The 10,089-nt window shown below is 48.5% G+C and overlaps 1 protein-coding gene across 1 annotated transcript; it reads left to right on the top strand.

Moving 5' to 3' along the window:
* Nucleotides 1–19: 19 nt before the first annotated feature.
* Hebp2 (heme binding protein 2) lies at nt 20–7,060 on the top strand (the record flags this gene model as incomplete). Its single annotated transcript, XM_005389276.2, is given in 4 exon segments — nt 20–40; nt 469–604; nt 1,222–1,402; nt 6,492–7,060. Coding segments are annotated over 4 exon segments (537 nt in total), but the record flags the coding sequence as incomplete, so codon positions are not given.
* Nucleotides 7,061–10,089: the final 3,029 nt, after the last annotated feature.

Raw genomic sequence — 10,089 nt, 5'->3', positions numbered from 1 at the left:
ACCTGGTGTGGGCCCGGGGCCGCCGGGCGCCGGCGCGCAGGTAGGCGCCCCCCGCGGTGGGCGGGTCGGGTCCGGTCGGGGTCCGAGCAGCAAGCTCCGATCCTGCGCCGACGGGATTACTGGGGAGGGGGCTGCACCCCCGGAAGTGGGCAGCTCCGTTTCTGGCTTGTGCAGGGCGCCCCCGCGAGGGCTCCCCCGAGCTGGGGTGTCACGGGTGCTAGTTTCTTTCAACCGCGACCCCAGTCCCAAAGCGGTGAGGCAGGAAGGTCGCCGTCCTAGTTCCCAGGAAGGGAACCCCGGGGACGGGCCTCGCCCTGCCCTGAGGAGCCAGGACCCCAGCGGGGACCCTGGCCAGCAGCCCCTCGCCGGGCCGCCCCAGCCAGGCCGGAGGTGAGGTGCCCCGGTGGGTGCCGCTCACCTCCTGCAGTCTTGGAGTGGCTTCTGGAAGTTTTCTCCCGTCCATTTCAGCCCGGAAGTTATGAGATCAGACACTACGGCCCCGCCAAGTGGGTCAGCACTTGCGTTGAGTCCATGGACTGGGATTCAGCCGTCCAGACGGGCTTTACCAAACTGAACAGCTACATTCAAGGCAAAAATGAGAAAGGTAGGGCAGTTTTCCTCATAGTTATGTGTACATATTGCGATTGCGACTCGGGGTTTACTACTGCATTTTAGCTTGTTAATGAAAGATCTTTTATAGTAGGAAAATAAACAGATTATCAGAGATCTGAGGTTTTCAGACAAGGACTGTCTTGGAGACCCTTAGTGTCAACATCTGCAATTCCCTGGTTCCACTGGAGGGAAGCCAGAAGTCCTTCCCCATGGCTAATTCTTCCGGGTCATTTGGTAACTGGTAGGCTCATGAAAATACACAAGATTAGCAATCTCAAGTCACCACCTTTGGGTCAGGCCAAAATTATATAGTTTAACAGATCTCATACTAAATTGTAAAGAAAAAAAAATGTTACCTCTAATTTCCCCTTTGATCTCTAAGAGTAGAGAATTTGCAAACCAAAAATATTAATGATACGGAGGGTGTTTAACGAGAGCCGTGAACAATTGAGTCATTTGGGCCCTATATTTTTAAAGGTGGAAATTATCTTAAAGGTTAATTTTATATCAGTGCTATAAAATAAATCAAGAAACTCACACCAAAACGGGTTAAGACTTGAAAACCAGTCACGTATATACTTTAAATTTGCTTGCATTTTGATGGTATAGGGATGAAGATAAAGATGACTGCTCCGGTGACAAGCTACGTGGAGCCCGGCCCGGGGCCTTTTAGTGAGTCTTGCATTACCGTTTCCCTGTATGTCCCCTCCGAACAGCAATCCGATCCGCCCAGGCCCTCAGAGTCAGATGTCTTCATTGAAGAGAGAGCCGCAATGACCGTGTTTGTACGGTAAGTGGCGGGTAATTTCCAGCGCTGCTGACTGCTAGTTGCCCTTGCGTTCACTCCCCACTTAGCTCCCGCGCAATTGCACCCTTCCATAAAAACAGGGCAACAGCATTCATTTCACGGTGTTTTCCTGCTGGCTTGGTTTGAGATGGTCCTAAGGTCTGTTGCTAGAGGTAATCCATTCGTTTAATGAGAAGTGTGTTGTGTATCCTCTGCATATAAAACCTAGTACAAATTATATGTCCCCAAAACAGAAGGCCTGTCATCTAGATAGACCTAGACAAAAATATCTTCAAACGCAGTCTTAGCCTGTTGGGGCTGCTATAACAACATACCATAGACTAGGTAGCTTATAAAAACCAGAGATTTATCTTTCATATTTTTGGAAGCTGGGAAGGACCTAGCACTGGCAGTTTTAGTGACAAGAGAGGGAGTGTGTTGATTCATAGATGGCACCTGCTTCCTGTGTCCTTACGTGGCAGAAGAAGCAAGGAGCTCTTTTATAAGGGCACTAATTCCATTCATGAGGGCTCCATCCTCATGACCTCCCGATACCATCATACTGGTAATGAGGATTTTAGCATATGAATTTGGGGGCCAGGGACATTCATTGTACCACATTATGCCCCTGGCCACACAGAATTCATGACTTTCTGGAATACCAAATGCATTTGTTTCACCCCAGCAGACGCTCACATCTCAGCTCATTTCAGCATTGACTCAAAAGTCTAAGCCCCAGGGTCTTATCTAAACAGCATCTAAAGCACACCCGGATGAGCCCCAAGCTGCGATTCATCCCGAGGCAGATTCTCTTCAGCTGTGAATGTGTGAAATCAGCATGTTCTGTGCTTCCAAAATAACAGCAGGGGAACGGGACATTCCCATTCTAAAGGGAGAGATGGGCAAGAGGAAATGGATAGCAAGTCCCACTTAAGACCTCACTCTTTTTTTCAAGGGTTTTACAGATCTCTGATTCTAGTAGTATGGTATTACTAGTGGTGGTGGTAGAAGTAGTAGTATATGTTTACAGTACATAATATTTACACTCCTGTGTGGAGTTGGTACCTGTACAGGACACATCCTAATTCCCTTCTTCATTCCCTTTCCCACTTCTACCTCCCTCCATCACTTGATCCTCTTCCCATTTGAGAAAGACCTACCTATCTCCTTACTTTCTGTTACTATTTTGCTCTTTATTTCTAATTTGGGTTTCTCACATAAGAGAAAGTATGCAGTACTTAGGCTTGTGTGTCTGATTTATTTCACATAGCATTATGGTCTCGAGGTATATCCATTTTCTTCCAAGTGACTCAAGTTTATTCTTCTTTATTACAGAGTAGTACTCCATTGGGTATAAATGTCACATTTTCTTTATCCACTCATCTGTTGATGAACCCCAGTCTTAAGACTTGATATTAAATTTCTTTGACTCAGGGTTCTGCCTTCCAGGCCCACTGGGGTGCGGGTCACGCCGCTAAGCTCTGCTGAACACGGTTGGGCCCCCTGAGAGCTGAGTGGCCTTACCAAGAACTTTGGGTAGCCGTGCTTTTAGGGCAGCGTTCATGGGTTGGAGTCACCGCCCCGCAGTGCTGCCGGGCTGGAATTGCAAGTCATAGCTGCCAGTCTGCTGTGCCCTGCTCCTATAGCTCCGCCGGCCTTGTGTGGACTCTGGTGACCCCGCCCTGGCCCTGGCCCTCTGCCTGGTGTGTGCGCCCCAGGCTCTGGGCAGCTCACAAGCGGGCAGGCAGTCCCCTGTGGATGTTGCCCGGCCTTCCCTCCGTGCCCTCCAGAGGGCGGGCCTCACAGCCCACCCCCAACCATGGCTCACAGAGCTCAAACCTGGGGTGGCCAAGGAGGGCTGCTTTCAGATGCAAGGAGCGGACCTGCAAGCTCGTGCCCGAGACCCCTTCTCTGAAATTCTCCTGCCCCATGCCCTGGCATTCTGGGCCTGTGATGGCGGGGCAGCGCCTGATAATCTCTAAACTGCCGTTGGGCTCAGTCCTGGCCAACAGAGTCCTGGCTTCCGTCCAGACGGCAGTGCCGACTAAGCTCATTCCTTTTCAAACTGTTGCGTGGCCACCCCCTTCTGCCCTCCTGAACAATGTTTTCACTGCGTTCAATATGGCGCGGCTAAGAATTTTCCCAGTGCCTAAGTTCTGTTTCCTTCTAATGAGAAATTCTGTGTTTAAGTTGTTTCTCTATCTGATATATTACTATAAGCAGCCACACCTTCAACATTTTGCTGAGAGAGTTGTTCGGCCAAATTCCCGTGGCGTCGCTCACAAGTTCTGCTGTCCACAAAAAAAGTACGTGAGCACGGTTCAGCCAGGTTACCTGCCCGTCCCCAGCCTCTGAGCCTCCTGCGGCTGTCTCGGTGAAGCGGCCATCTCAGCCAGGCAGCCTCCCCAGCGGGACTTCATGGTCCTCACCGGCGCACTCATCCAAACTTCTGATCGCCGTGTGATTCTGTCCCCGTCCGTCCATCCTCCCTGTCACTTCCTCAGACTCTCACAGGAACTGAGGTGGAGTAAGTCATTTCCCTCTGCCCGGTTCTCAGCACAATGGCTGCTGCTCCCAGCAGGCACTGCGCCGTGGCCTGATCGCAAGTGAATTCTGTCTTCACTGCCTGACTTCAGTGCTCCTCTCCCCCGGAGCTGTGGTCTTTCTTCCCCACCCTGCTGCTCCGTTTGAAATCCTCTGGGAGTGACCCGTGGCTGCCAGGGTGAAGCGCAGGTTGTCCACAGGGCCACAGTGGCCTTTGTAATGTCCCCTGCCCTGCCTGGCGGCCCTCTGGCCGAGGTTTGCAGCTGCTCCTATGACTTTCCCATCCTTCATGGGACCGCTGTGTTCTTCGTATCTCTTACCTTGGACCCCACGCGCGTTGGCCAGCTTTTCCTGTTGACTGTCCTCATCTGTCGCACTGTCTCATGAGGCCACAGTGAGGATCAAATGAATTAATTGATGTGAAACACTTGGAAATGCTCACCATGCCCTTTGATTCTCCAGCCAGCCACTCTGGCCTTGCTGCCCTTCCTTCTGTTATCATTATTGTGCTAAGTTATAATGTCCTGCTTATAGACGATAACTCTCTCAGGAATATGGCGGCTGTGACCATGGCCAGCAAGGGAGATGTGGGGGAGTGGAGGAGAATAATCTATGTATGGAAACAAGCAGTGGATAGATCATTGCAGAACAACATGTTTCCAGAGAACAGAAGATGACTTCCAATTAGAGGGTTCAGGAATTCTTCTTAAGGAAAAAATGGGATCTGTGTTAGCTCTTCATTAAGGAAATTAATAAATCTAAGAAGCAAAATGTTCCTTAACATGTGGCTCAGAGCTATATTAAGTACCGTGATGGGGATGATAGGAGAGCTCATCAGCTCACCTGCCGTGGTTTATATTATACATCCGTGCCCACGGAGACAGCTAGATTTACTCTGCAGATTTAAAGGGAGCTGTGTGCCGGGAGCATGTCTAGTTCAGGGCAGACATTGCTGACAGAACAGACGTGGCTTGTGCCTTTGAGAGTTGACATCCTACACGAAGCGAGGCAAGACTGATTTCCTGCATTACCACATTGTTGATGAAACTTTACCAAAGAAGGCATGTTAGGCATATTTTTGTCTTTCAGTGTTTCTTTTTTTTTTTTTTTTGGTTTTTCTCCGGTACCGGGAACCGAACTCACGACCTTGCGCTTGCCAGGCAGGCGCTTTTGCCACTGAGCTAAATCCCCAGCCCCTCTTTCAGTGTTTCTTAGTCCTAATCTTCAAAATCAAATTTATCATGCTTGCGTGCCAGTGGCTCAGCAAGATGAGTGTGCAGTCATGATTTAACCTCAGGGTACTTGGTTTACAGGCCTTAAAATCTGTACTTAAATTTTTGTTCTCTTTCCTGCTCCTCATTGAGATCTTTTCTCCCCCATCTTTACAGCAGCCTCCTCATGAGCTGACGCCCTCCAGTCTCGGTTCCCTCTCTCCGCCGTGTTCTCACCCACATGTGCTCAGGCTGCTTTCTGGAAAGGCCTTGGGCCTTGGAATATTCTAGAAAGGCCTTGGGCCAAGATACCAAGGCCTTCCCCCCGATCTCGTTTCATGCTGTGTACTTTCCGACTTCTGTTCCTTTTCTTATCCCTCCCTTTCTTTGCTCAGCAGAACCATCCTGCACTGCAGCCCGGCTCAGATGCACCCCACACCCCCACCCCATGCCCTGGATCTCTCCAGATCCCCAGCGCTTCCCCAGCTGGGCTTGCTTCCATTACAGTTCTTCTCAGGAGGTAGAGAGAGAGTTGCCAGTGTTGGTCTCTTCTGCTAACCCATAAATGTATGGAGGGCTCAACTGTATCATACTCATCTGTGACCCGGTATCTATGCTTTGCCCAAGGAGAAAAAGAAAGGGTGGGTGTTTAATAGAAAATGGAAAGGTCTGAGCTGGGTGCATGGAGTGCACCCATAATCCTAGCTACTAGGGAGGCTGAGGCCGGAGGGTTGCTTGAGCCCAGGAGTTCCAGGACATCCTGGGGAATATAGTGAGACTCCAGCTAAATTAAACAGGAAAGAGAGAGAGACAGAGAGGGAGACAGAGAGAGAAAGGGAAAGAAAAAAGAGAGAGAATAAATTGAGAGTCTGGAGCGGGACCTAAGGGGTTTCAGTGTAGTTCTCGACCAGCAAGATTTGGATACTTGCTAGAAACACAAGGAAGGTGCTAACCCAAACCTCCAGAATCCAAATTTTCACAAGATATAATAAGTTTGAGCAGCACAGGGGTTGAGCACATGAGACTGGGTAAGTTGCAGATTTGCCTGTCAACTGCCGAGTCTTGGGTGTTCCCCGGGCTTCCCCGTGGGTCTGAGGCCACGTGAGGCGAGCCACAGGGAGGGATGGTCAGTGAAGCAGCTTGGAAGCTGCACTTCCTCCAACATTCGGGGGGCAGCATCTCAGCTGACAATCGCAGCAGGTGCCGCGCACCTGTAACCCCCGCACTCGAGGACACCCTGCGCTAAGCAGCAAGGTCAGTGTCAGCCTGAACTATGCAGCGAGACTGTGTCTCAAAAAAACAAAGTCATTTACATTTGCTCACTTTTCCCTTTGTAGGTCTTTCGATGGATTCTCTAGCGCCCAGAAGAATCAAGAACAACTTTTGACATTAGCAAGCATTTTGAGGGAAGACGGAAAAGTCTTCGATGAAAAAGTGTTCTACACTGCGAGCTACAGCAGTCCTTTCAAGTTGCTTGACAAAGATAATGAAGTGTGGTTGATTCAGAAAAACAAAGCCCCCGAAACAAACGCATGAGACGGCGAAAGGAGGCTCACAGCTCAGTCAAACCTTCCTGTTCGCATCAACACCCCCGCTAGAGAAAGCCGGCGTCTAGTCAGTCCTTCTCTCTGGGGTCCCACCACAAAGTGCTCTGATTTCCCATGTACCTTTCTGAATGCTTGAAGCTTCCCGTAGATACACAGACCCGAGGGACGGATCTGTAAATGTGTAAGCCAGCCATCTCTGATGGGCTGTGTTTCTGTGAGGAACCAGGAACTATCGCGTTATTTTCCCCTTCTTTACCATATCATGATCATGCGGCCTCTTCTACTTGGGTTTGGATCGGGTGGATGTTATCCCTGTATATAGTATCAGTAAAAACATTAAAGATGTGTCCTGTGTGGAACTACTGAGGCACAGGCCTGAGAGGGGAAATTCAATTGGACACAAAAATACATGACTGTTTGCAGCTGCTACTGTTACATTTTCTGTTGAGCTGCCTTCTCTATCTGCCCATGCCCCACCAAGAAAATGCTTCCCTCCAAGTTGAAATTTTCTTTCCAGGACTGAGGATTGAACCCAGGGTCTTCGTACTAAGCTATATTCCAGTCCTTTTTATTTTCTTGAGAAAAGTTGCTGATTGCCGGAATCCTCCTGCCTCAGCTTCCCAGAGTGGTGAGATGACTGGCATGCAGTATCATGCCTGACTAAAAGTGCTGATATTTTGGAACAGAGAATAAGTCTGTGAAGTTAGGGACTCCTTTTTCTGCTTGGAACTCAAGGTGTGTTTCTTGCAGAAATGTACACAAACGAACACTTTTAAAATCCACTCAAATTTTTAAAGGATTTCATATAGCACACATTTCTAGAGGTTGTGTAAAATGATTAGTTATTCAAAGAGTCGGCTGCTGCAGGATCAAGGAGGTTAGAAGTCCTTGCCTGACTGGTTTGGGAAGTGTTTGTCCTGGGAAAGATGAGTCACAGTCAGGGCTCTGGCAGCCGGTCACTGGCAGCTTGTCTAGGAAGGGCACAAGGGGGGCCATTGTGTCCCAGGGATGGTGGCTCTAGGAGCAGGGAGATGAGCAGTGAGCTCAGCAACTTCCTGATGGTTCAAGGTGCCCATGAGGATACAGGCGCCTGTTCCCCTCATTGTCTGTCCCAACAGCGGCCCCATGTTCACTTTTCGGAGGCAACTGCCTGGCTCGGAGATCAGCACATCCAGTGGGTTGGAAGGGGAAGATGATGCCTAAGGTCCCTTCAGCCCTAACATTATGCAGCTCTTAAAATTAGTCTCCCTGGAGTATACTCTGCCATAAAGAAAGAAACATGGGTCACTTGTAAGAAAAAGGATGCACCTTGAGACCATATGGATGGAGTAAATCAGGCACACCAGCCTAAATATCTCATGGTTTCTTTTATATGAAAAACCCAAAGTCTAAATAAGGAACAAAATAAAAGAGAAGATAATAGGATACAGGGAGATAGGTCTTTTGCAAATGGGAAGGGGACCAAAGACGGGACCGAGGGAGGGGAAGGGGATTAAAAAGAGGTGAGATGCCTTATGTCCACGCACCAGCCCCCTCTGATGAATGTGATCACGGTGTACTGCCAAGAAATACTACTAAAATTATTAAAAGTTTTAAAAGGTTAATCTCCCTGACCCAGATGCAGAACACCATCCCCACAGTTAATGTTTCCATGGCTGATACTTATGGATTACCTTCTAAGCACTGTTCCAAATGCTTTGCCTGAATTTCTCACACTCAACTCTCAAAACAGCACATTTGATGATCCCATTTTACAGATGAGGACATTGAGGCACAGAACTGTAAGGTAACGTGCCTTGGACAAGAGGGCAGAGACTGGTTGGAGGCCAGGTGGTCTGACTCCTGAGCTCGCGCTATTTACAGCTTCACCTCCTGGGCACACTGGTGGGGTTCTTCCCACATAGAAATAATTCCCATGATTATGATTTCAGAGATGACTGAGACTGTGATTTTTTAAAAAATACAAAACCAAGCTAGATTTCTGGCTTTGAAATTATTATCAATATAAATTTTAAAATTTCAGGCAGTTATTTCCTGAAGGAATCTTCTTGAATTGCACATTGAATTTGATTCTTTGCATATTGATGCTTGCCAAAAAGGAATGAGGTTTCTTTTATAGCACACTTACCATCACTAACTGACTAATTCTAGCCCTTTTACAGATGAATGTCTACCATACTGACCTCTGCTGCTATGTGCCAAGTATTTCTAATATTTACCCCGTAGTCCTAAATGAAACGTGCATTGCTTGCTTAGGCACTAAATTCCATTTTAAATGAGAAGCAAATTTCTAATGACCAGGACTTACTGTAATCTGAAATATGTTCAAGAAAAATAACTGATTTTGTACTACTCATATTCATTTCCCCCTCCTCCTCCTTGAAACATAAGATAAAACATTTTCCAGGCTTAAGTTGATCAACTCAGAGATGATTTCTCACGGCAATGAAGCAGTTTAATTTTGTAGCTGGCACTGATTGCAAAACACCCCTTACGTTGATGTTTCTTTTGCGTTCTTTTTTTTCTTCCCTTATCCATGGAAATTGTGCCTAGGCTTTTTTCTAAGTCTCCATCTTCTGCTTGTGCTGCTGATCTAATGCTTGCTACCGCTGTGGGTGCATCTTTGCTGTCTCCCCCTTCTGCTCTCATTCTTTAGGTCACTATAGAGCCCTCTTATGTTCCAGGCACCACGCTAGTGGCTGGGATATGGCGGACGTCACACAGCGTGGCCAGGAAAGGTCTCTCCAAAGAAGAGACCCTGGCGGTGTGAAAGATAAACGCCAGGGCAGACAGAAGGGGAGCGCTCTGGGCAGCAGTGGCGGTGACAAAGGAAGAGGCACGTTCAGTGCCCACAGCACAACGCTGTGCATACTGCGCTGGAGAGCTGGGCTTGTAGGGCACCGTCTGTCTGGATAAGGCAAATTGCTGACCCTATGCAGAGTTTTAGGAAAGGGAGAGTTCAAGGATTAACAGACTTTCAAGTGCATTCAGGGGTTGACTGAGCTTTAGTTGTGGAGGTACAGTAAGCAAAGTGAGGGCTACTGCTGACGGGCGGGATTTAGAAGCCTGCTTTAGAAGTGGGGTTACTGGTGCCAAGTTGTCATTGACTATTTCTGACACTTACTTGTTAGGGGGACCAAAGAACGGTCAGTTCTTTTGAGGGATTTGGAGTTGGGGCAGACAGCCAGCCACACAGGAGTGAGCCATTCAGATTTACCTTCAAGGAAGTACACACCATCTTGTAAGACAAGGGCAGACCATTCTGAGGGGAGGACCCAGCCCGTCACTGGGCAAGGCAAGGGTAGCTGAATGCGTGCATTTTCCTGCCAACTTTCAGTCAGCGAGTGAGCAAGGTGGTGGTACAAGACTGAGCCATTTCTGGCTCCAG

The sequence above is a fragment of the Chinchilla lanigera genome, unplaced genomic scaffold (genome assembly GCF_000276665.1).
Source record: "Chinchilla lanigera isolate Chin_1 unplaced genomic scaffold, ChiLan1.0 scaffold00035, whole genome shotgun sequence".
Classification (NCBI taxonomy): domain Eukaryota; kingdom Metazoa; phylum Chordata; class Mammalia; order Rodentia; family Chinchillidae; genus Chinchilla; species Chinchilla lanigera.
The sequence above is the reverse complement of the archived record's forward strand: the minus strand, read 5'-3'. Positions and strand labels throughout refer to the sequence as shown.